Genomic DNA, 23,220 nt, shown 5'->3' on the forward strand with positions numbered 1-23,220 from the left:
CTCGTCTCAGACATTATCAGCAATTAATTGCCCATTGAATCTCTCGGCGGTTTGATGGCAACATCTCTGGCTGACGCGGTGGCGTTATTGGCATGGAGAAGCGGGTTTCCGTTCAATTCGTTTACTGGTAGAGGACAGGAAACAATTTGAAGCCCGTGCTTCCCAGGCGAGATTACTGAGAGTAACCTGTCATCTCACCATTACTGGCTTCCCGTTAATACAACAAGTAAGTACATATGCTGATCTGAAGAGATGGTTTCTTATTTTTTTATATATATATATTTTTTTTTGGGGGGGGGGGGGGGGGGGGTTCCCGCTCCCTATTGATTGAAGCCTGCATAAAATTTATACTTTGCACATTGTGGTCCCGGATTTGCTACCTACTTTTCAACTCGATGACATATCATAATTATAACAACACAGCAACCGTATGTGTACTCGGTGTGCATTGGTGATTCGTATCGCTCTTTTGGTGGTTACGTGGTAGTTTGTTAGGTGCCTTGGTTGGCTGCACAGCAAACAGCTGACACTCACTTGCCGGCTTACAAGCCAGCAGCAGAACAAAAAGTTTGTAGCAAACCAAGCCGGAGCACTCGGGCTAATCACGTGACTCAATTCTCCTCACCCAACCTTGCCAACCCAGTAAAGTGGGTTTCAGAACCCGTTAGCCCACAAGTGAATCTGGTCAAAAAACTCTTTCGTGTGTGGGAGGGCCGCCGTGGATCTACTTTGGCGACGAACACCATTTGTGTCTTTGACGGGAGCGTCCAGTCAAGTTATTTCGCTCCATCGCGCCTGTGACTTGCGCCTCGTCTCTGACTACGTCTAACCTTCCTTTGCGTTTCGCAGACGCCTACAGGAAAGGTTGCCCATCATGGTGAGTTATTTTATTTACATATTTGCCTTTGAATTCTTGTTCGTTGGAAGCGTCTTGGAACTTGGTTACTGGCACTGCTTCATATGGCTGCCTGAAGCTGGCCTCCCCCTCTACCCCTCCTCACCATGACCCTTCACCTTACTTGGCCCAACACACACACATTTGGATACAAGACTTACCTACAGGATGACCACTCACATTGCCTGATATCTGGCTAACTTTTTCAACAGCCTCCTCCACCCCATCAAAAACCCGAAAATGTCCTCAAGCGCGCCCATGAGCTCATCGGCGTCAACCAGGCGCCCGCCGCCCTGACTTTACTCCATGAGCACATAACTTCAAAGCGCTCCCGAAATGTCCCCATCGCCTCATTGGAGCCGGTTATGGTGCTCTTGGTTGAGCTTTCCGTGGAGCAAAAGAAGGGAAAGCTGGCCAAGGATGCGCTGTACCAGTACAAGAACATCGCACAGAACACAAATGTCGGCACGATAGAGGTATGTGCAACCCGAGTCGCGTATGTTTATATGATCAGTCACTGACTGTGGTTTTAGCTTGTCTTGAAAAAATTCATCGAGCTCGCCGCAGGCAAGGTCACCGCCGCCCAGCAAAAGGCCGATGAGGTCCAGTCTTCTATTGAGGCCACCAATTCCACAAGCGTCGACGACCTCGAAGCTACCGAAACTCCAGAGTCGATTCTTCTTGCAACTGTTTCCGGTGAACAGTCACGCGACCGTACCGATCGTGCCATCGTCACCCCGTGGTTGAAGTTCTTGTGGGAGGCCTACCGGACCGTCCTCGACATTCTCCGCAACAATGCTCGTCTTGAGCTTCTATACCAGAGCACTGCCATGCAGGCCTTTGATTTCTGCCTCAAGTACATCAGGAAGACCGAGTTCCGCCGCCTCTGCGAGCTGCTTCGCAACCACGTCCAGACCGCCGCCAAGTACTCAACTCAGATGCACGCTATCAACCTGAACGACCCAGATACTCTTCAAAGACACTTGGAAACCCGATTTCAGCAGCTCAACGTTGCTGTTGAACTCGAACTTTGGCAGGAGGCCTTCCGCAGTGTGGAGGACATCCACACCCTGCTGAATCTGAGCAAGCGCCCGCCGAAAAACGTCATGATGGCCAACTACTACGAGAAGCTCACTCGCATCTTCCTCGTTGGAGAGAACTACCTTTTCCATGCGGCCGCTTGGTCACGTTATTACTCTCTCCTTCGTCAGTCAGCTGCTGTGGTTGCCAGCGGCCAGGGCAAGAAGGCTGATAACCCGCCCGCCACACCAGCGGACCTCCAAAAGGCCGCCTCTTTTGTTTTGCTGTCCGCTCTATCAATTCCCGTGATCAGCACGACCCGTTCTCGTGGTGCAATGGTGGACTTCGACGAGGCCAAGAAGAACAAGAACTCCCGTTTGACGCATTTGCTCAATATGTCCCAGGCCCCCACCCGTGCTGTTCTTTTCAAGGACGCCATGTCCAAGTCTTTGCTCAACCAGGCTCGTCCCGAGATTCGTGACCTGTACAACATACTCGAAGTTGATTTCCACCCCCTGTCAATTTGCAAGAAGATCTCTCCTATTCTTGCCCAGATTGGTGCCGATGAGGACATGAAGAAGTACGTGCTGCCTCTGCAGCAGGTTATCCTTACTAGGCTCTTCCAGCAGCTTTCTCAGGTCTACGAGACTGTGGACCTTGAGTTCGTCGAGAGCCTGGCCCAGTTCCCTGAGCCATTCCAGGTTACTCGCGCCACAGTGGAGAAGTTCATCATGAACGGCAACAAGAAGGGAGATCTTTCCATTCGCATGGACCACGCTACAGGTGTGCTTAGCTTCGACACTGATATTTTCTCATCCTCCAAAGCGTCCCACTCGGGATCTGCAGCCGGTTCGGCAGAGGCCGAGGGTGGTTCCGTTCAGAGACTTCAGAGGACACCGTCCGAGATTGTCAGGTCACAGCTTGTTCGCCTCGGCCGGGCCTTGTATACGACGTGCTACTACGTAGACCCCTCATTTAACGAGTCTCGTGTTAAGGCCCGCGAGGCTGCATTGGCGCGAGCCAAGGCCGGTGCTGAGAAGGAGCACCGTGAGATTCTGGCACGGAAGGACATAATTCAGAAGCGCAAAGAGGAGGCTTCGGATCTGCAGGCTAAACGCGAGAAGGAGAATGCTAAGATCAAGCGCATGCGTGAGCAAGCATTGCTGGAGGCCGAGCAGCAACGTCTGGCGGAGGAGCAGAAGGAGCGTGAACGCAAGCGCAAGGAGAAGGAGATGCAGGAGATCCGCAAGCAAGAGGCCGAGAGCCTTATCAAGGATCTCAAGATTGGTCCCAATGCTCTGGATGTGAGCGCCGAAGACTTGGCCAATCTCGACACCTCGCAGATTCGCGCCATCAAGGTTGCCCAGCTTGAGCGGGAGAAGAATGACATCAACGAGAAGCTTCGTATTACCGGCAAGCGCCTGGACCACCTTGAACGCGCGTACCGCAAGGAAGAGGTTAAGAAGCTTCACGAGGACTACGAGAACCAGAAGAAGCGGGATCTTGATGCCTACAACAAGATCAAGGATGAGACCCTGAAGGAGTCCAAGATCAAGCACGAGGAGAGCGTGGAGCTGAAGCACCGTCTCAGCCGTTTGATGCCTTTCTACGAAGAGTTCCGTGCCAACCTGCAGGAGAGGCGTCGTGACGAGTTTGAGAAGCGCCGCCGGGACGCCGAGAGGGAGCTCGAGAAGCAGATTGCTCAACGCAAGAAGGAGTACCGGGAGAAGAAGTTGCGCGAGAAGAGGCAGCGGGAGGAGGAGGAACGACAGCTCCGGGAAGCCGAGGAGCGCGCTGCCAAAGAGAAGGAGGAGCAGAAGAGGCGCGAGGAGGCTCGCAAGGAGGAGCTTGCACGTGCCAAGGCTCAACGCGAGGCCGAGAGGCAAGAGATGGCCGAGAAAGCCGCTCTGCAAGCCCGCAGAGAAGAGGAAGCCCTCGAGAGGAGAAAGAGAGAAAAGGAAAAGTTGGCTTCGGCTCCGCCGGCCTCGGCCGCGCCCGTCAGGTCCTCGGACTCTGCCGGTGGCCCGCCTCGTCTCAACCTGGCTGGTGCAGGTGGAAAGCCCAGCTGGCGTGACAGGGTCCCATCGCAGAACGCGGCAGCCGCCCCCTCGGAACGCGCTCCTGCACCGGCCCGAACTGGCACCCCTATGGAGCGCACTGATTCAAACGATCATGCCGGTGGTCCGCCTCGGCTCAACCTTACTCGCCCTGATGGCGCCAAGCCCAACTGGCGTGAACGTGAGCAGGCCAAGGCTAGCGGTGGCCCTGAGCGGGATCTTCCTCCCAGCAGGGCGGCTTCTGGAAGGGGCCCGCCAGTGCACAGGACCGAAGCCGGCCGTGGAGAGAACGGCAGGGACGAGTCGCCAGCACCCAAAGATTCGTTGACTGCCTCCGGAGCACCAGGCAAGTATGTACCGCGGTGGAAGCGTGAGAATGCAGGGAACTAGGTTCTCGGAAAGGACAAAAAAAGCAAGCAAATAGTTCACTTTTTCTTCGTTAATTTGCATTGGGAGTTTTTGGTCTTTTGGTCGATTTGGTCACGATAGTCGGGCTGGTCTGTATTCTAGAATCAACCCGTTCGGCTCGCTTTATGTTGAGAAGGGGGCAGTTTTGCGAGTCTCGGGAGCCTAGAACGGAGCAGTGGGTAGACGGATACTGGGGGGTGGATATAGGTCATGTTTGGCACCGTGTTCAGGTTTCGGTCCGTCACCATGCGCAATGACAAGAATTCATTTCACGTTATTTTTGCCTTTATTTTTTTTTCTTTTCTTGTGTTTGTGTGTGTGTGTGTGTGTGTGTGTTGAGGCGATTTGCATCTGAGATGCAAAGCATGATCAGCAGAGACTATGAGTTTGATTTACGTTTAACAGGACTACAGCTATGTTTGTTTCTTTGCAACATGTGTGCATTGTGTACCTCAAGGACAGATCTGTGTGAGAAGAAAAAACAGACGATATCCTGCTTGGGGCCCCCTGTTCTTGTGCTGGGTGTAGCCGATAAAAGTCCTTGCCAAGAGGCTTGGTGCATGCAGGTCCAAGCTGCATACTTGATTTGGGCGACAATCCAATATTGTGATGCAGGTGGATGAAATTAAACATTGGTCACGAATGTTACCGTTACGGTCAATGTAGGCTCTTGTGAGAAGACTCTCGTGTAGCTAAATGCATTTGCCGAGAAGCGTGTTGCTAATATATGGAAACAAGGTAATTAATTATCCAAAAACTCCCGAAGCTTTTTGCATCGGATGCGGAGTAGAGCTTGTTTTGTTTTCTATTCACAGTATGTTTATGACAAAGGCACTAAATGTTAAACCCTCACATTACCCGAGCTTTGAATAATAATAATGAAAAAAAAGTCTTTCTGCTTCTTGCTTACTCTGTCGTCAAACTTCTTTTTTTGTTTTCCCCCTTCACGTCAAACCCTCGTGATGGATCCTAACAGGCCGACCCGAGCGAACGGCGAGTATTGAGTTTCCTAAACAGGAACCACAAGGTAACAGCGGCCGGAGGGTGGGGCTAGCTTGTTTTGCAGCTTCAGCCCCGAAACAGCAAGATGACAAGCCCGAGGCTGACGATATTGCATGGCATGGCATGCCCGATTTTTTACCTTCTCCCTGTTTTTTTTTCTTCTTCTTTTCTTCTATTCTTTACATATTCACACAATGCAACTATCAGCTCACTTGGCAACGAAAACAAAATAAAAAAGGAAGCAGCCCCAAACTTAAAAGAAAACCTCGTATCGCAACCGTCGAATATGCAACGTCTTACACCCTTGTATATGCTTGGTCCATCACACCTTGAGCGATAGCAGGGTCAGAGACATGGATAAAAAAAAATAATTCTATGCCCGAGACCTGCCGCAAATGGTCTGGCTGGTGATGAGTTTATACCCTAACAAGACCGATTAATCCTACCATCTACCGAGGTCGGTGAAGTTCTAGACCTTGTACCATGTTATTATTATCTTTTTTTTTTTATTATCGTCTTTGGAGGAGCCCATCGTGGCTATCTTGGCGCTGGATACAGTTGGTCCAACTTTTCAACCTCTAGGCTTATATAAAGAACTTGGGCACATCAAGCCTCGATGATGTTTATCCTTCTCTTCTTGCCCCCACCTCCCATTCCTCGTAAGGCTGCGGGCATCACTTGACACCAGCCAACTCGAGGCCTGTCACTCGTTTGGGTCATTTCCGTCCCTAGGGTAAATACTTTAGTGATCAAAGGCAGAAGAAGAAAAAGAGGATAAACATGGTCGCTCTCTATACTCTCATAGCCGTCGGGGCTCTGACCCTGACTAGCCAGGTTCGTGCCACGACTGTGTCACTTCCCTCTTGCCCAGCGCCCTTCACTCCCTTTGTTTACTCGGGCTGCTACACGAGCGTGAGCAACCCGGACACGCTTCCTTTCCGCACCGAAGTCCCCCGAGCAAACATGACGGTCGAGAAGTGTCAGGCCGCATGCAAGGGGAACGGATATCGGTTTGCGGGACTCGAGTATTACGGGGAGTGCAGATGCGGTTCATCGATAGGAGGAATCAAGGTTGCTGAGTCCGACTGCAAGCTTGCATGCACTGGTAAGTGTCATATACCACATGTCTAAAGCATCATCATCATCTCTCTCTCTCTCTCTCTCTGCCCCCTCTCACTTGACCTGACCAAACCCCCGCTCGGCTTTCTTAGGCGACAAAACTCAGATTTGCGGTGGAAACAACCGCCTCTCTATATACGAGGATTCAACTTTTCCGGCTGCTGCTTCGGTTACACTCGATGATTACAAGAACATCGGCTGCCATGTTGCGAGTTCAGACCCGGGCGGCAAAGCCCTGGTGTACCGAGTGGAGGATGTCACCGGCCAACCCTGGAGCAGAGACACAGGTTCGAACCCCAAGTGCATCGAGGGATGTATGTCAAGAGGGTTTCCCTATGCTGGAACCGAATATGGAGGTATGTAAGAAAGAATGCGACCAGCAACACATAACCGTCTGTTTCTGTGTTGAAAACTGACATGCCCCTAGGTGAATGTTGGTGTGGCGTTGTGATGGGCAACGGCGCCGTTGCTGCTCCCCCTTCCGAGTGTGACTTGACCTGTCGCGGTGCTCCCGATCAGAACTGCGGAGGTCGATCTCGCATCAATATATTCGTCGCCAAAGGCCTTGAGTCGACCGAGCCTTGTGATCATCAGCCCCCGAGTCTGCCAGAAACCTCCACGACTCTCTCGTCGACGAGCCTCTCGTCCACATCCACAACCCTCTCGTCGACGATTCTCTCATCAACAGCCCTCTCGTCGTCCACAACTCTTTCCTCCACGACAGAGCCTGCCACAGTACCCACAGAAACATCCACCATAGTTGTGCCTAGTACGGCCCCTGCGACGACCCCGACGCAGCCGCCCACCACCCAGCCACCAACGACTCTGCCGCCCCAGACTACTACGCCAACTACTTCGAGCGCAGTTTGTGTAAGCACTATTGTCACTCCCCCCAAGTGCGAGTACCAGTGTGGAAATTGGTGCTCCGGTGGGCTTCCCGACTGGGACAACCAGGAAGGATGCAAGCACGGATACTCGTCCTGCAAGCTTCAAATTGCTGCCTGCTTCAAGAATGCCGGATTCCCAGGGGCTCTCAAGTGTTTCGAGTTCGCCCTCTGGTGTGGCGCCTGTGGTGACTACTGTAACACGGCGCCCAAGAACAAGTGCTCCAAGCAAGACTGGTTCAAGCAGAAGCCACCGGCTTGGGGTCCTGGAAAGCCATCGACCACTACCATCACGGCCCCCTGCCAGCCTACAGCCACCATGACGCCGACCAAGACGCAGACCACACCGGCCACCACGTCAACCCAGTGCCCCGTGCCTCCAACTGCGACCAACATCTGCAAGCAGCCGACCAACATATGGTACGGCTACAAGCCCGGAAAGCCGGTCGGTGGCATCGAGCTGCCCATGGTGACATGCAACGACCTCAAGGACGACTGGCACTCGGGCAGACCGTGGAAGCTGTATACCGACGTTGACAGCCGCAAGTGCATGTCCTACCCGCATCTGGCGGTGCCCAACGCCTGCAAGGATGCCTGCAAGGAGCAGTATGACGACTGCAAGGACACTTATGCCGAGGCTTGCAGGCAGGGGACTGAGAATCCCGGCTTCAGCTTCAATCTTGGCTGGCCGTTCAAGAGAAGCCTGGCCGGCAGGACTCTGAGCTGGATCGACACCTGGAAGTCGGCAATGGACAAATGCCACGCTCAGTACTCTGACTGTTTGGTTGTGAACAAGAATGCCGCGGCCAAGGGCAAGTGCCACGCCTGGGGTGCTGGTTGGTGATTGAGGGAGTTTTTGGGGAGTTGGTGTTTTTTTTTTTTTTTTTTTTTTTTTTGGATACTTTGCTGCAGATATCTGGAACGAGGTACCTACCCCATGCAGATAGATGTACTGTATATACCTCAGGAAAAAAAAGCATAAAAGTGTCACTGCCCTACCAGGTTGCATAGTAGCTCCTAGCTTCTGCCTACCTACCTAAATTTCTAGGCAGGTACCCAGGTACCTAGGTAGGTAGTCTAAAGCTACGGTAGTCTGAACGGTGCACCACAAAGAATGCATCAAAACCAATAACGTCAGGATGCACCTACCTTGCATATGTGGAGGAAAGAAGCTCGTGGAAAGAGCGATGATGCTGGAATTTACCATGAGTGGGTCCAGGCTGATGTCAACCCCAAATCTCCAATGTACCATCAGCGGCTTAACAGGGAGGGAAGATACTTCTTACCCCACCCAACCCCATTACTTCATCCGGCAGAGCTTACCAGATGCTTCTGTGCTTCATGCACGCTCCTGTTAACTCCATCAACCGCAACACCCGTTGCCTGCCTGGAGCAAAGCATTTGTTTACGAGAAAAGAAAGACGAGAAACCCCTCCCCCAATAGGAGGATCTCACAGAGTATTTTCGAACCCAGAATTGAAAGATTTCCTCTTTGTCCCTTTGATCGTCTGTCTCTCTGGTCTTTGTCTCATTACTGTGACTTTATTTCTGAACGGCGCAAAAAAGGCTAGCCCAAAGCAAATCACACATCGGTCGATATCTGATCAATTGCCAAAAGCCTTTCATACCTGCTCTAACCATTCAACAGAAATTACATACATAACTTGGAAACATAACTACCTAGGAAACCACCACATTCCTTCCGGATTGCGGTACCACAGCTAAACAAACAAGAAATCTAAGAGCAAACAACCAAGTGTTGGCATGTCGTTACGACCTCTACGAGGCGGCTGCCAGTGTGGCAGGAACACATACACCGTCAACCTCCCGGAAAACGCCTCTGAACTAGCCCAAGTTCTTTTTGACGCGGATCCAAGACATAGTAAGTTTCTACAGTTACGCCGTCAACACCCCTGAAATATTTAAGCATCGGAGGAAAACTATCCCCCCTCATAATCAATAGTCGAGCATCTAGTTCTGACCATTGATGACGCAACGAAAAAAAAAAAAATAAACAGGAATCTTCCAAGCCAGCCCGCTAGCTGCGTTTCTCCGGGTACCGCTGTCGTGGTACCAGAGCAGCACCTTTCCATTCTTCGACGACGAGCGCAGCGCCGCCATCCGCCGGACCTATACGCACCCGGCCCAGCAGGCGTCCAAACGCAACTTTTGCGGCTTCTGCGGCACACCGCTGTCGTACTGGTCCGAGGACCCGCCCAGCGAGGCAGACTTCATCCGCCTGACGCTGGGTAGCCTGTGCCACGAGGACCTTGGTGATCTCGAGGAGCTCGGCCTGGTTCCGGGTTCGGACGATGAGTCGTCAGAAGGAGGGGCCGCCACCGAGCACAAGGAGGATGTCCAGGGTGAGATGGAGGAGAATGTGGATGCGGACAGGGGCAAGTCCAACAACAGGAACAATACCGACAACGGGCTAGTCCCTCGGGAGACATTTGGAATTCCCTGGTTCGACAGCATGCTTGCCGGGAGCAGACTGAGCAGACTGCGGACGAGCAGGATTAGCGGCCAGACCCAGAGTGGCTCGGTCAAGTACGAGTGGGAGGTGGTGGAGTGGTCGAGCGGCGACGGAAATAGAGGACCCGGATCTGGCCTTCCAAGCCCATCGAAGCGGCAAAAGCAGGATATTGAAGAGTCAGTGCCGTTGCGGCAGTAAACAGTAGTCATTGGTTGAAGAAGTAGCTTTGGGTGGATTGAAATCCGAAGGGGAAAAAAAGACCCTGGATGGACCGGACTGTGCGCTGCTCATACCTTCCACAGAAAATCTAGAGCTCTGTCTAGAACTAGACTTGTTTGTTGAAAGCGTTTCACTTTCGGCAACTATTTTGACTGTTCCGTCTCGGGTCTTTTTTGTTTCTTGTCTTTGTCTTAAGCTGCGGAGAAAATAATTAATTAAATAAAAAAATCTCTCGTATATGTCGTGCATCCTACCTTGGCGAAAAAAGAAAAAAAAAATGAGGCTCATGGAAACATGGACTTTCGCTGGGTCCCGTTCCGTCTGCCGTCGTGCCTGCATAACAACGTGGTAGTCTGTGGACTCGCGCAAATAGAGGGTATAAAAAATAAAATAGAGAATATTAATAATAACCAAAAAAAAAAACCCCCAAGGCCAAATTTGATGAACAAAGTATGTCTTATTCAACAAAGTGTCATTCCAGTTGCCTCCTTGTCTCCCTAGTTGTACTTCGTATCTGCACACTAAGCGAGCGCAGGTCGGAGTAGGCAAAACGGGTCTACATTGTAGCTGGGTATGCGCAGGACAGGAGGTGATTCTTGGTGACTCTGGTCACCTTGCAGACCATCTCTGCTGGGTGGTACCTTGTAAATAGTGGATTCTGTTTTTACCATGAAGGGGTTTTCAGGGCCGATAGATCGGGCCAAAGAAGGCTTGGTTTTCAGGGAACTAGACTCAAAATACCACGAGTTCGGGCATTTCGATTGATGGACATAACATACTGATGACCCGGGATATCCACATCAAAGAGAAACAAGCGAGAAAAAAATAGAAACCTAAGAATAAAGACGCTGTAGGGTGGATATTCTGGCCGCAGTTCCGAAACGGATGAGGCTTTCAAAAATAAAATAAAAATAAAAAATAAAAAAGTAGATCACCTTATCATGTGAATTATAAGCTCTAAATCCCTCTCCCTACGTGGTATCACTCGGAACACTCGGTTTCATAGCTCCTTGCGAGGCGAATCGATTTGACCATCTCACCAAATTCCGCAAAGATGATCCTGCAGATCTGCTCAGGGCATCTGGCTCATTGTCACAAACATAATCTACAGTAGTCTAGCCTAGTCGCAGACTTAATCTCGAATCAAGAAGTCGCCATAAAGAAGACCCAAAACTTGGCGCCAGGGAGGGGTAGCACTGTCAAGATTCGCTTATCTGGCCCGGTCAGGCAATATCAAGTAATCCCCTCCATTCGCCTGTTGGAATTTTAGGCTGACGAGGTTGCCTGTGAGATGGGGTCTCGCTTGAGAATAGCAAGAACTGGAACCAGAAGAGCGGCAAAGAAAAGGAGAAGGCAAGAAAAAACCGGAAAATAGAGAGAAGTGATACAAGCACTCTTTTCCCCGTAGCGCCGGCTTGGGCCAGCCTTTTGGAATTCCCACTGGTCCTGGATTAGAACTATATGGGTCCTGATATTGGATGTTGTAAGCTGTAGTGTCGCGGCGATTAGGGGTGTTTCCGGACCGCTGGTCCACGACTGTGTCCTTACTGTTAATGCCACAAGTGTACTTCTCTGGCTCCCAGTAGCCGAGCATGCATGACTACACTAGGGAGGTATTGAAGAAAACGAAACACAAACGAAGGAACAAAAACCCGGTGGATCGTGCCAACCAAGTCGAATAAGTATTAGTCAAGGTTATTAAGACAGGGCTGGACGGTGAAAACAAAACTCTGGGCCGGTCTTCCCGTCGCTGGTATGGCAGAGGATTTTTGGGTCTGGTCTGTTCGGAAACATGCTTCCAAAGTCCCGTTAGGCGCCATGCGGGCCGCACTTGCACGGCATGCACAATCCGCCGAGCCAGGACATGCGTAGTGACAAGGCTTGCTCAGCTCTAGCTGTTGGGTGGCCGACGCTGTGCTCTCCATTATTCTGTACCTTTTGAATGGATTTTTTTCCCCCCAGGGCTTGACAGTGGTGGCGAGCTCGGTCCTCGGGATGAATGTGACCCTTTTTTTGCTCAGCTTGCATATGTATGTGATATGGAAGAGGAAGCTTTAGGTTACGTTAGGTTAGCTCAGGTCAGGGGGTGCTCACACGAGGAAAACTTGGCACCCGATAATGTCCCAATGTTGCCCTTCTCGCCTCTTCTTCTTCTCCCTTTGAGCAAAAGGCTAAGTAAACAGCCGGGGTTTTGGCGAGCCTCCTATCTGCATAGCGGTGATGAGAGGCGACCAATGGCAGTGGGCGCATGCTGACCAACCATGTGCAACGCTTTGAATGGATGGTTCCGGGGGGTACTGTTGCTGGGGTCCAATGACGGAGTTGCGGCCCGGTCTTGACGGGTCCGAGTGGGCTCAGTGCAAGCACAACAAAGCCGCCGAGTGGCCAGCGGTCACTCTCGTCGGGTAATCCTCACGCGGGAGGTTAAAATGCCAAAGGAACGAGATGATGGATGTTTTTCATTTGGGAAAAGCTAGGCAACTTGTCTGATGGGTGGGGGACCCCAGGAGACACATGACTGTCCAACATGGTGTTTCCGGCGGCGGCCGGTGCAACGTGTTTTCTTTGGTTTGTTGATTTATGGTTGAACATGCGAGGCAACGCAACTGTCCTGCAACCAGCAAGCTGTTCCATAGTCAATTACCTGGGATCGATTAGCATCTAATCTAAGTAAACCAACCTCGAGGTCGGTGAAATGGATCCACCTATCGGACCGTGTAGTCCAGCCTGCTCGCTCGTTCCATCGCCGTTTTCTCGAAGTAACCCGCGTTGGATTGTGGGCAGGGTGTCGTAGATCCTGTACAGCTATGGGTGGGTTTGGAGGAGGCTAGCTAGGGCAAAATAGCCAAGCAGCCGGGGGTGTAAAATTGAATGCTGCAGGTGGTGAGTTGGGAGGAGAGCAAAGACAAATTAACTAATGTGAGCAAGAATTGTACCTACCTTGTGAGTGGAGGGAAGAGAAGAGGAGAGAAGCCCACCTAGATATTCTACGAAGTATCTCTCTGCTTACCTGGTAGGCGGGCAGGTACCTTACCTACCTACCACTGAAGGTAAGCTCCGAGTACCCGGTGGGTTAGTGGATAAACGAACACGGCAGTACCTGCCTGAGGTGGGCAAGCTTCAAGCTTCGCCGGACACGCGTTTTCTTGGGGGAGTAAACCTGATGATGCTGCGTGTTTATTTCTACCTATGTAGGTAGGTAAGGTAGGTAGGTAGGCAGGCAGGGTATGTACCCCGCGGTGGAAGCAATGGTAGCAGCAATTAAGGCACCCAAGTCGACGTCGGATCTCTTTCCAGTGGGCATAAACTTCACTGCGTACGTACCCTATTGGAGAAGGCAGGTGGGGTCAGGTTGCTTTACCCCCCCGGGCCCCGCTTTCAAGTTTACCCAACCCCCACTGGGTGTGTCTTGATTGCTTGCGCTAAAGCTGACGCCCGAAATGGGATGCAGGACGGGTTATTGGATTTGTATTTTTATTTTATTTTTATTTTATTGCTATTATTTCCATTCTCGCCCAGGCTTTTCTCGGTCACGACGGTCCGACGCGGGAGAATTGGGAAGATCAACTGCTCAATCAAATCCCAACATGGCTGAAACCGAAAGAGCAGAGCCGGTCATTGGGTTAGGCCTATGTCGAGAAATGTACCTAACATGTAGCAACAGCCAACAACTGGTTGATGGGCTGGTCTCCCCGATGCGGTACACAAAATCCTTCCGTATAAAAATGCGGCTGTATCCCGTCTCGTCCTCGCCCTTGCCTTGAAGAGCTCCTTGAATCTCTCCCTTTTAGGCTTTTGGGTTTGTTTGTTTCCTCACTTTGTTTCAGCTACTTTCCCCCCCAAAAAAAAACCCCCCCTTTCAACGTACTTCGTACCTCACATAAGGCCTCCTCGAACAGCCAGCCAAGTTCCCTGCGCAAAAGGGCTTGGATCCTCTCTACGTTCCCCCCTTACCCCCAACCCAAAAAAAAAAAAAAAACCAAAAACCAAAAAAAACCACCCCACACACCGACTCAAGTCCACACCCAAAGCCGGCTGAATGGGTTGTTCCTTTAGTTCCCCCAGCTCTAAGTCAAGCTCTCAGACTCCTGCTCACCCTGCTCCCAAACCGGAGTCCAAGAGCAGGAGCACAACCAACATCGACAACATGTCTCTTCCCAAGGATTTCCTTTGGGGCTTCGCGACAGCGTCGTAAGTCAAGTCAAAAGTGCCGGCCAATCTCGGAGCCTTGGCCTCCGCGGGAACGGACCTCCGTTATTTATTATTTGCCGGCTTATCGCTATGCACACCAATAGCCCATCTTCTAACACAAAATAAATAAATAACACAACAGATACCAGATCGAGGGTGCTATCGACAAGGATGGTCGTGGCCCATCCATTTGGGACACATTTACTGCAATTCCGGGCAAAGTTGCAGACGGTAGCTCGGGTGTGACGGCATGCGACTCATACAACAGGACCAAGGAGGACATTGACCTGCTCAAGTCTGTTGGCGCTAAGTCGTACCGCTTCTCCATCTCGTGGTCCAGGATTATTCCTATTGGTGGCCGTAACGACCCCATCAACCAGAAGGGCATCGACCACTACGTCAAGTTCGTGGACGACCTCCTCGAGGCCGGCATCACGCCTCTCATCACCCTCTTCCACTGGGATCTGCCGGATGGGCTGGACAAGCGGTACGGTGGATTGCTGAACAGGGAAGAGTTCCCCTTGGACTTTGAGCACTATGCACGCATCATTTTCAAGGCCATTCCAAAGTGCAAACACTGGATCACCTTCAATGAGCCGTGGTGCTCGTCCATTCTCGCATACAGTGTTGGCCAGTTTGCGCCTGGCCGCTGCTCCGACCGCAGCAAGTCGCCCGTCGGCGACAGCTCTCGGGAGCCCTGGATTGTAGGCCACAACCTTCTGGTGGCCCACGGTCGTGCCGTCAAGGTGTACAGGGAAGAGTTTAAGGCGCAGGACAAGGGTGAGATTGGTATCACGCTGAACGGTGATGCCACATTCCCCTGGGATCCCGAAGACCCCAGGGACGTCGATGCAGCCAATCGCAAGATCGAGTTCGCCATCTCATGGTTTGCCGATCCCATCTACTTTGGCGAGTACCCAGTCTCGATGCGTAAGCAGCTGGGCGACCGTCTGCCCACTTTCACGGAGGAGGAGAAGGCTTTAGTCAAGGGCTCAAACGACTTTTATGGCATGAACTGCTACACGGCCAACTACATCAGGCACAAGGAAGGGGAGCCTGCCGAGGACGATTACCTTGGAAACCTTGAGCAGCTGTTTTACAACAAGGCGGGCGAATGCATCGGCCCTGAGACACAGTCACCGTGGCTTCGTCCAAACGCACAAGGGTTCCGGGAGCTACTCGTTTGGCTCAGCAAGCGTTACAACTACCCCAAGATCTTGGTTACGGAGAATGGCACGTCAGTCAAGGGTGAGAACGATATGCCACTCGAGAAGATCCTCGAGGATGATTTCCGGGTCCAGTACTACGACGATTATGTTAAGGCCTTGGCCAAGGCTTATACCGAGGATGGTGTGAACGTCCGTGGTTACTCAGCTTGGTCGTTGATGGACAATTTTGAGTGGGCCGAGGGCTACGAGACCAGGTATGTTGGAGCCAGTAGGCCATGGGCCTTGATTTAGTTCAGCCCTTCCCAGTCAGTGTGCATATCTGTTTTTAGATGCTGGAATAACTAACAAGCATCCTTGTAGGTTTGGCGTCACCTTTGTCGACTACGAGAACGGTCAGAAGCGTTACCCCAAGAAGAGTGCCAAGGCAATGAAGCCGCTGTTTGACAGCCTCATCGAAAAAGACTAGACTCTACATGGGGAAGCCAATGCGAATGGTATGGATTTATGGGCGTTCTAGGGTGCTTGCGAGCGGTTTTACGTTCAATGAACAGTCTGCGAGCGGCTATGTTTTGGTTTCTTTTTTTTCTTATCTGTTGCGCCAATTTCGTCAGCAAATAAATGGCTTCTTTATATTCTTTCTGTCCCTCTCGCTTAATTCCCATATTTGATTTATCACTCTTTGTTTTGGAAAGGAGATGCCTTGAGTTTATGGTCATTTAAATAGGCAAAAACTAAAACATTGAGTATTGTTTTCTTGTAATCCTGAAATGCTGGGGACGTCGGCCTCGATATGCAGACCACAAGATGTATAGAGCGTATGTATACATACCTAAGGTGGTTCTAGGTAGTGTAACAGTACGGAGTAGGTAGGTAGTATTGAATCTGCCAATTGGAGAAAGTCTGACTCGGACTCTCCAGCTACAGAAAGATGGAGACCAGGGTTTGTTTGTTACAGCAGGTTGGTTGCCTTCCATTACACCGGGCCCGCTAGTGGATTTACCCCTCAAAGCCCTCACGAATAACGAATAACAGCGATAGAAATTACCCCAGCTTTTGCGTCACAAGTGCCCTGAGCCCTGTCTCGGCCTTGGCAGCCTTCTTGTTCAGTGCGATCCACTAAGCCCTAGAAGCAAGACTATAACTTGGCCAAGTCTCCAGTGCTGCTTTGCTTGCCGCTTAGTAGGTACTTTTTTTGCTTTTCGACATTTTTGGGGTTGCGACTTTTCTTTTCATCTGGTTTCCCCAACCAAATGTTCATTGGATAATACTCGAGAGAAGAAAAAAAAAACCCCCCCAAAAAAACCCACGATCAAATACCAATAGAAAGAAGCTTATTCTAGACCAGTTCTAATTCTGGTCAAGATCTATCCAAGAAATAAATCACGAATCTTGGCTACTTGGAAACAATTATACCTCTTCCTTTGCAAGGCCTACATTGAGTACCCGGTCTATTAGAATAAAGATAACAGGTACCTCGGCAAATCATATACGACACACAGATTTCTGCACGGATACCGCACCTCTTTATTCAGAACAGCAGCGGCCGACGCCTACCGATGTCGGGCCCTCCCTCCCGCCTGAAGGCGGTCCTCGGCCATCTCGGCCTAGCCAACGCACCGGCGACGAATGCGGGAGCGGAAGCCACGCAAGCCACTGCGCGTCCGAACCACCTGCACGCACTATCGCCGACCTTCTTCCTCCCACGTGCGGCCGCCATCGAGCCAGAGGCAGAGGCCGTTGTGCACGTGACCACCAACGGACGCACCCTGCGTCGATCCTACGCCGAACTGGCAGATCGTGCGCGGGGGTTGGCCTACTACCTCGGCCAGAAGGGCTTCTCCCGTGTCGGCATCCTGGCTCCCAACACCCCGGCCTTCCTCGAGAGCATCTACGGCGTCAATGCCGCCGGCGGTGTCATTGTGCCGGTGAACTATCGGCTGAAGCAGGAGGATATCGCCTACATTTTTGGCTTTGCACAGGTCGACGCCATAATCGTCGATGCCGAGTTCGTTGGGCTGTTGGACCTCTACCGGAAAGACCATGGGAATGTACCATTGATTATCGACACGGTGGGTGCCCTAGTATTGTCTCTCTATCCAGGGGTCATGCACTTACGATATCGTTCGCTTTGCTTACTCGCACTGACGGAGAAACATAGGATACGGACGTCACTGAAGGCGAGCTCAGCGGCCCCTTTGACGAGTGTATTGCTCAGGGGTTGCAGCATGACCGCGAGACAGGAGGCAAGGGCTGGGACGGCTTGTCCCCGCAACCCAATGACGAGGATGACCTTATAGCCATCCCCTTCACCTCGGGCACCACATCAAAACCCAAGGGCGTGGAATACACACATCGTGGCTCATACCTTGCTGCCCTTGCCAACATCGTCGAGTCCGGCCTGAATTACCACACCGGGAGATGCAAATACCTGTGGACGCTTCCCATGTGAGTTACAGCCGAGTTAACGTCCAAGGGAACAACGAGCCTTGAAGCATCTCCCCCCTCTGACTACAAAATACAGCTGACACAAGCATACTACTATTTCACCAGGTTTCACGCCGTCGGTTGGACCTTTCCATGGGCTGTAACAGGTTAGGATCCGTCCCCCCCTCCACAGTCGCACCCCACAACTCCCAACCTGCGCTGACCTTTCTTTCTCGAATTAAACTCAAGCCGTCCGAGGCACACACGTCTGCCTCCGCAAGATCGACTACCCCTTGATCTGGCGCCTGCTGACCGAGGAGCATGTGACGCACTTCAACGCCGCCCCAACCGTCTGCACGCTGCTCTGCGCCGCCGCCGAGGCCCACCGGCTACCAGACCCGCCCGTGCGCGTCACAGTGGCCGCGTCGCCGCCAACTGCGCACCTCTTCCGGCAGATGACGGAGCTTAACCTCTCGCCCGTCCACGTCTACGGCATGACCGAGACGTACGGGCCCATCACAAAGGGCTACCACATGCCCGAGTGGGAGACGCTGCCCGAGGCGGACAAGTTTGCCCGCATGGCGCGCCAGGGCCACGGCTTCCTCACCAGCCTGCCCATCAGGATCGTGCGTCCCGAGGAGGCCGAGAGGGGCGTGCTGATCGACGTGGCCAAGGACGGCGCAGAGATTGGAGAGATCGTCTTTGCCGGCAACATCTGCGCAAAGGGCTACCACAACGACCCCGAGGCCACGAAAAAGATGTTTGCCGGTGGCGTCCTTCACTCTGGCGACCTGGCCGTGTGGCATCCGGATGGGAGCGCGCAGATTCTGGATAGGCAAAAGGACATCATCATCTCTGGTAAGGCGGTTTCATACATGTTTTCCTCCCCTCAACTACTGATCTGAGCGGATATTTCACTCTTCCGCTGGGTTAACTTGGGGAACACTATTCATGTGATTGTCTTGCTAACTACGCCGAACCCCAATAACGAAAAGGAGGCGAGAACATATCCTCGGTCGCTCTTGAGAGCATGTTGGTCCAGCATCCGGACGTCCTCGAGGCTGGTGTAGTGGCCGTGCCCGACTCACACTGGGGCGAGAGGCCCAAGGCGTACGTGACGATCAGGCCGAGTAGGGAAGCAGGCAAGGCGCCGTTGACTCCACAGGGGCTCATCGACTGGGCCAAGCACCAGAGCGCCATATCAAAGTTCATGATCCCCAGGGAAGTTGAGATCGTCGACGAGCTGCCCAAGACGAGCACCGGCAAGATTAAGAAAAATGAGCTGCGGGAGTGGGCCAAACATGGCAAAAGCAGCCAAGAATAAACAACCCCCTCTAAAAGGGATGTGTTTGCATCTCAATTTTTCGAGGCTGCCGATATGCAAAGCAGACACATCCGTTTTGTCCTTTTGCCAGTTGACTTGAACAACGGCAATTTCTTTTTTGGAAAGTTATAGGCTGTATCGATGTGATATAACAGCCATTGATTTAGAGTAGACAGGCAGAAATAACGATAGATGACGGAAAAAAAAAAGTGACCTTAATTTGAAAGCCATTTAACAAAAACCAAGACTCCTATCCAATATAAATGCAATACAGGATGTGGAGTGAAAACCCGCCTGATTACGCCGATTTGCCCCCATGATGCGACTTTTCTGCGCATGCCCTTGCGCAAAATAACAACCCAGTCTTGAAAAAGTAGAAGAACCGAAAAGAGAGAGAAAGAGAGAGAGAGAGAAAAAAGGCGTTGATGAGGAATAAGAGTGATAGAAAGGGGTGTTGTATATATCTGTGTGTATGTGTCTGGGACGAGAGAACAGGTGGTGTATGGGTCTGTATCTAAATATATATACGGTGGAGGGAGTCCAAGACGAATTGCAATCGCAACTGACCAAGCTCATAACGCGGCCGTATGGCTGGAGTCGTAACCCCCAGTCTCCAAATCTTCGTCATCGCCGTCGGGGTTCGTTTTCCGTCTCTTGTCACTTCTGGACCCGAACAGCTCGCCCAGAGTGTAACTAAGACTGCGGGCTCGGCCCCGTATCCCGACAGAGGGCCGCGTACTGCTTGAGGGTAGGACTGAACCCGATATATTGTTGTTGATGGCCCCGTCGTCCCAAGATGCTATGGCGTCGGTAGCAGAGACACCGCCGTCCTCTATGGATTCGTCATGAGGCATAAATAGGCTCGCCCGCAGACTCGGTCGACTCCTGCGCATAGCGAGTCTTCTTGACAATGGCGGCCCCTCCCCACTCCGGAACAACAGAGTGTCGGCAACGACAGCACTGACTGTAGAAGATAGTGGCGAGGGTGAGAAAAAGGGGCCTAGGAAATGGTGCTGTTGCGACCGTCCTGATGTCATCGGTCGCGCGGCGAGAGTACGGCCCGTGGACGGTGTGGCAGGCATCATGGGCTCAACTTCGTTGAAGGGTGTGTGGATCGCTGATGCTGGCTCAGAGTGGACGCGCGCCAGCGGCTCATGAAAGCCTGGGACCGACTCCGGCAATGTGAGTCTTAGTTCAGAGTTACCCGCATGGATACCATGGACGGGGTGTTGTTGATAAGTGGATGCCAGCGACGGTGGGCCTGTCCATAGATTGGTGCCCAACGTAGCAGAATCTTCACCCTCATCCAGGAGGGCCTTAGATGGCGGTTTACGGAGCGGGGGAATGCCGCTGTCCAAGACCAAGGTGGCAGGTGGCCCAGCTTGGCTCATAAAGCTGACCCGAGATGTGCGTCGTGACCGCCCCGCAGTCATACAGGATGCATCAGTCCCAGGTGTTGGCGCAGGCGTATTCGTGCCAGTACCGCTCTGATCTTGCTGGTTGTAAAGACCAATAGTCTCTTCGACACCGTCGATGTCGGACAGGTTGTCGTCTTCTTCTTCATCATGATGCGGCCTCCCACTAGTAATGAGGAAAACGCCAAAGAAGGTCAACACGCAACCGCCAACAAACGTGACGGCCTGCTCAGCATTGGTGTGTTCAAAGTCGCGATACAAAACAGCGCTGCCGATGATGACAGATAGCGTAAAAATGACGAATTGAATAGGGATAACCTGCGTCGAGTCGAATCGCTGAAGTGCCTTGTTCACATAGCGAACCTGCATGACGGCGGTGGCAAGCAAAACGAACAGCAGCGCATAAGTTACGGGTGTTCTAAAAGCACCCAACAAAGTGGATGACAGCATTGAAGAAACACCTTTGGTTGATAGAGCTGTGTAGGCACCTTGAAAGAGGCAAGAGGCCGTGTGTTAGTGTCGAATATATTGTGAGGGACAACAACAACAACAACAACAACAACAACCAAATTAAACCGAATAATGCGCCCAACTTACCAAATAAACCGACAAGGCCCAGGTCGATCAGGATGGACCTGTGTCCGTACCTTGGGCTTGCCCACATGAGCAATGCAATAAAAATGCACGAGACGCCCATGTAGATCTCAAACTCTAAAGTTGTTATGGCATGCCAGACATCATCAGGGGCAAGCTTGTTTTCCTCTGTGTTGGCACTGAACACAACGGTGACAGCACCTGCCACGGCAACAACGACACCCCAAAAATCACGCTGCCGGAAAGTTTCCTTAAATATTATGGGCGCAATGACGCAGTTGGAGATGAGAGCCACGACGCCAAGGGGTGACACGATGGATGCCGGAGCGAATCCGTAGGCCAGAAAGTTGCCCATTTCCCCCACCGTGATAAGGATTTGACCCAGCCACCAGTATGGTGAACGGAGGTAGCTGATTGCCGAAACGTCATCCTGCTTGTTTCCACCACCAGGTGACTTGGTGGTGCCGTATCCATCCTCATCCTGGGACCCTGTCGACCGGAATCGTTGTAGCAAAGGTTCTCTCTCGTCCGAGGTTGCGTTGCCAGTCTCTGCTTCTTCAACTATGTCACGGCGGACGATATCAAGGTCCCTCTTGCCATGATCGGTACCACTACTTTCCAGGCTTCCGTAGCTGCCGCTGCTAGCGAGGTCCTGCCTCTTCCTTTTTGCGTCCCGTAACGCCTGGCGAGCACGTGCTTTTATCTCGGCCCTCTCGTGATGGAGGCGTATGTGCGCATATCGCTGTACATTGAGCGCGAGGGCTATCAGGACGTTGCCGACGATCGCCGTGATGATACCGATTAAGGAGGACCAGTTCTGTAGGTTCCCTTCATGGTCTTTGTCCGGCAGACCCCCACCCGTGGGTATTGGCGGTGTTGCTATATCTGATATTGTGGGGGGTAACAAGGCTGACGCGGGAGCTGGGAAGCTCGAGGCCGTCAAATGCATGGTTTGTAATGTATGCGCGCAGACGCTAACGCTTCTGCAAGACACGGCACGGCGAAGTGTGGTATCGTGTCTCGTATCCCCTACAGTTGCCGGTATCGTCGTTCTGCGTTCCTCGCCGAACCGCCCCCGTATCACTCTGTTGGGGAGGGGGTTGAGATGCGGCTCGTCGCTCGTCTATGGCTTGATCTTTTTGCGCAGTCGGGTTTCTGAAGGGGCTATCGTCTGCACGGGAAACACGTTCCTCAAGCAGCTCAATGTAAGCGTGGTCTTTGCGTGGACACCCGGTGGTCTGGTCATGAGGGCAGAGAGTGAAAGATCCAAGGCTACTTGAATGCTCGACTGGACTGGCTCGGCTCGGCGCACTGAAGGCTAACTTTCAGACCGCGGCAAGCTTCAGATCTCATACGATACCATCGGACCGGTGCTGAAAGTTAATAGTTTGTTGGTTGCAGTCAAATAGGCCGTCGCCCTAGCCAAGCTTAAACGTCTTTTCTGATAATTGCTGTCCGAGGAGATCCGGGGTGTTTCTCATTTGAAATCGGTCTCATGCAAAAATGTTTAAAGACTTTCAGGTGTCAGCGGCGCTCGGCCCAGCGACCCTTCCAGTGATGGCCACAGGTGCACAACACCCCCCATGTAGTCTGTGTGACAGGCGCTACGGCGGCGGGCACCAACGGGCATGAATTGATCGAATTTCGGGTGGACCCAGAAGCGGTGGGTTGCAGTACCATGGGTATCCTGGATACACGCTTGATGTGAGTTGCGAATTCCGTCATCATGCATCTAAACGGTCAAGGGTGGGTGTGTGCGAGTGTGTGTTGTTATCGATGCACGTGACGATAGATTGACAATCGTACCATCTAGAAATCTACTCTGTACTCTGCAGAAAACTGCCGACTTTCCATCGCAACCTCAACCGATTAGTCTATAATTGTTCTGGAGATTAAATATACTCTGGGCTTCAAGCTTTAAGTGGCCGATCTTTAGAGCCCCCTAAATCTATATTCAGAACATTCAGACTCTACTCATATTTCAGATCGACAAGAAAAAAAAAACAGCGTTTGTGTTTACGAACAC

At 52.0% G+C, this 23,220-nt stretch overlaps 7 protein-coding genes across 7 annotated transcripts; 6 read left to right on the forward strand and 1 right to left on the reverse strand.

Moving 5' to 3' along the window:
* The first annotated feature begins 715 nt into the window (after nt 1–715).
* PgNI_04603 (uncharacterized protein) lies at nt 716–4,788 on the forward strand. The gene is made up of 3 exons (XM_031124647.1): nt 716–877; nt 1,108–1,371; nt 1,429–4,788. Exons 1-3 carry the CDS (start codon nt 875–877, stop codon nt 4,360–4,362), a joined length of 3,201 nt encoding a protein of 1,066 aa, XP_030984174.1. The 5' UTR covers nt 716–874; the 3' UTR covers nt 4,363–4,788.
* A 1,374-nt stretch (nt 4,789–6,162) lies between these two features.
* PgNI_04604 (uncharacterized protein) lies at nt 6,163–8,281 on the forward strand (the record flags this gene model as incomplete). The annotated part of the gene is made up of 3 exons (XM_031124648.1): nt 6,163–6,487; nt 6,594–6,857; nt 6,929–8,281. 3 exons carry the CDS (start codon nt 6,163–6,165, stop codon nt 8,227–8,229), a joined length of 1,890 nt encoding a protein of 629 aa, XP_030984170.1. The 3' UTR covers nt 8,230–8,281.
* A 585-nt stretch (nt 8,282–8,866) lies between these two features.
* PgNI_04605 (uncharacterized protein) lies at nt 8,867–10,280 on the forward strand. The gene is made up of 2 exons (XM_031124649.1): nt 8,867–9,267; nt 9,404–10,280. Exons 1-2 carry the CDS (start codon nt 9,150–9,152, stop codon nt 10,054–10,056), a joined length of 771 nt encoding a protein of 256 aa, XP_030984169.1. The 5' UTR covers nt 8,867–9,149; the 3' UTR covers nt 10,057–10,280.
* Nucleotides 10,281–11,917: 1,637 nt separating this feature from the next.
* PgNI_04606 (uncharacterized protein) lies at nt 11,918–12,332 on the forward strand (the record flags this gene model as incomplete). Its single annotated transcript, XM_031124650.1, has 3 exons — nt 11,918–12,008; nt 12,040–12,107; nt 12,261–12,332. The coding sequence occupies 3 exons, from the start codon at nt 11,918–11,920 to the stop codon at nt 12,330–12,332; spliced, it is 231 nt and encodes a 76-aa protein (XP_030984172.1).
* Nucleotides 12,333–13,988: 1,656 nt separating this feature from the next.
* PgNI_04607 (uncharacterized protein) lies at nt 13,989–16,181 on the forward strand. Its single transcript, XM_031124651.1, has 3 exons — nt 13,989–14,268; nt 14,411–15,691; nt 15,798–16,181. The coding sequence occupies exons 1-3, from the start codon at nt 14,117–14,119 to the stop codon at nt 15,901–15,903; spliced, it is 1,539 nt and encodes a 512-aa protein (XP_030984171.1). The 5' UTR covers nt 13,989–14,116; the 3' UTR covers nt 15,904–16,181.
* Nucleotides 16,182–16,654: 473 nt separating this feature from the next.
* Nucleotides 16,655–19,658, forward strand: PgNI_04608 (uncharacterized protein). Its single transcript, XM_031124652.1, has 5 exons — nt 16,655–17,506; nt 17,596–17,882; nt 17,988–18,028; nt 18,111–18,719; nt 18,857–19,658. Exons 1-5 carry the CDS (start codon nt 16,994–16,996, stop codon nt 19,183–19,185), a joined length of 1,779 nt encoding a protein of 592 aa, XP_030984177.1. The 5' UTR covers nt 16,655–16,993; the 3' UTR covers nt 19,186–19,658.
* PgNI_04609 (uncharacterized protein) lies at nt 19,512–22,664 on the reverse strand. The gene is made up of 2 exons (XM_031124653.1): nt 21,198–22,664; nt 19,512–21,088 (listed from the first exon to the last, which is right to left on the reverse strand). The coding sequence occupies exons 1-2, from the start codon at nt 22,141–22,143 to the stop codon at nt 19,758–19,760; spliced, it is 2,277 nt and encodes a 758-aa protein (XP_030984176.1). The 5' UTR covers nt 22,144–22,664; the 3' UTR covers nt 19,512–19,757.
* Between the last annotated feature and the right edge of the window lie 556 nt (nt 22,665–23,220).

Source organism: Pyricularia grisea, assembly GCF_004355905.1.
Source record: "Pyricularia grisea strain NI907 chromosome Unknown Pyricularia_grisea_NI907_Scaffold_2, whole genome shotgun sequence".
NCBI classification, from domain to species: domain Eukaryota; kingdom Fungi; phylum Ascomycota; class Sordariomycetes; order Magnaporthales; family Pyriculariaceae; genus Pyricularia; species Pyricularia grisea.

Excerpts from the sequence above, each read along its gene's own strand:
- PgNI_04603 (XM_031124647.1), top strand. Across the intron at positions 1,372-1,428 it reads CAAATGTCGGCACGATAGAG|CTTGTCTTGAAAAAATTCAT; the intron begins GTATGTGCAACC and ends CTGTGGTTTTAG.
- PgNI_04605 (XM_031124649.1), top strand. The coding sequence starts at position 9,150 with ATGTCGTTACGACCTCTACGAGGCGGCTGCCAGTGTGGCAGGAACACA. Across the intron at positions 9,268-9,403 it reads TGACGCGGATCCAAGACATA|GAATCTTCCAAGCCAGCCCG; the intron begins GTAAGTTTCTAC and ends AAAAATAAACAG.
- PgNI_04607 (XM_031124651.1), top strand. The coding sequence starts at position 14,117 with ATGGGTTGTTCCTTTAGTTCCCCCAGCTCTAAGTCAAGCTCTCAGACT. Across the intron at positions 14,269-14,410 it reads TGGGGCTTCGCGACAGCGTC|ATACCAGATCGAGGGTGCTA; the intron begins GTAAGTCAAGTC and ends ATAACACAACAG. Across the intron at positions 15,692-15,797 it reads GCCGAGGGCTACGAGACCAG|GTTTGGCGTCACCTTTGTCG; the intron begins GTATGTTGGAGC and ends GCATCCTTGTAG.
- PgNI_04608 (XM_031124652.1), top strand. The coding sequence starts at position 16,994 with ATGTCGGGCCCTCCCTCCCGCCTGAAGGCGGTCCTCGGCCATCTCGGC. Across the intron at positions 18,029-18,110 it reads CTTTCCATGGGCTGTAACAG|CCGTCCGAGGCACACACGTC; the intron begins GTTAGGATCCGT and ends ATTAAACTCAAG. Across the intron at positions 18,720-18,856 it reads AAAGGACATCATCATCTCTG|GAGGCGAGAACATATCCTCG; the intron begins GTAAGGCGGTTT and ends AATAACGAAAAG.
- PgNI_04609 (XM_031124653.1), bottom strand. The coding sequence starts at position 22,143 with ATGCATTTGACGGCCTCGAGCTTCCCAGCTCCCGCGTCAGCCTTGTTA. Across the intron at positions 21,089-21,197 it reads GGGCCTTGTCGGTTTATTTG|GTGCCTACACAGCTCTATCA; the intron begins GTAAGTTGGGCG and ends GCCTCTTTCAAG.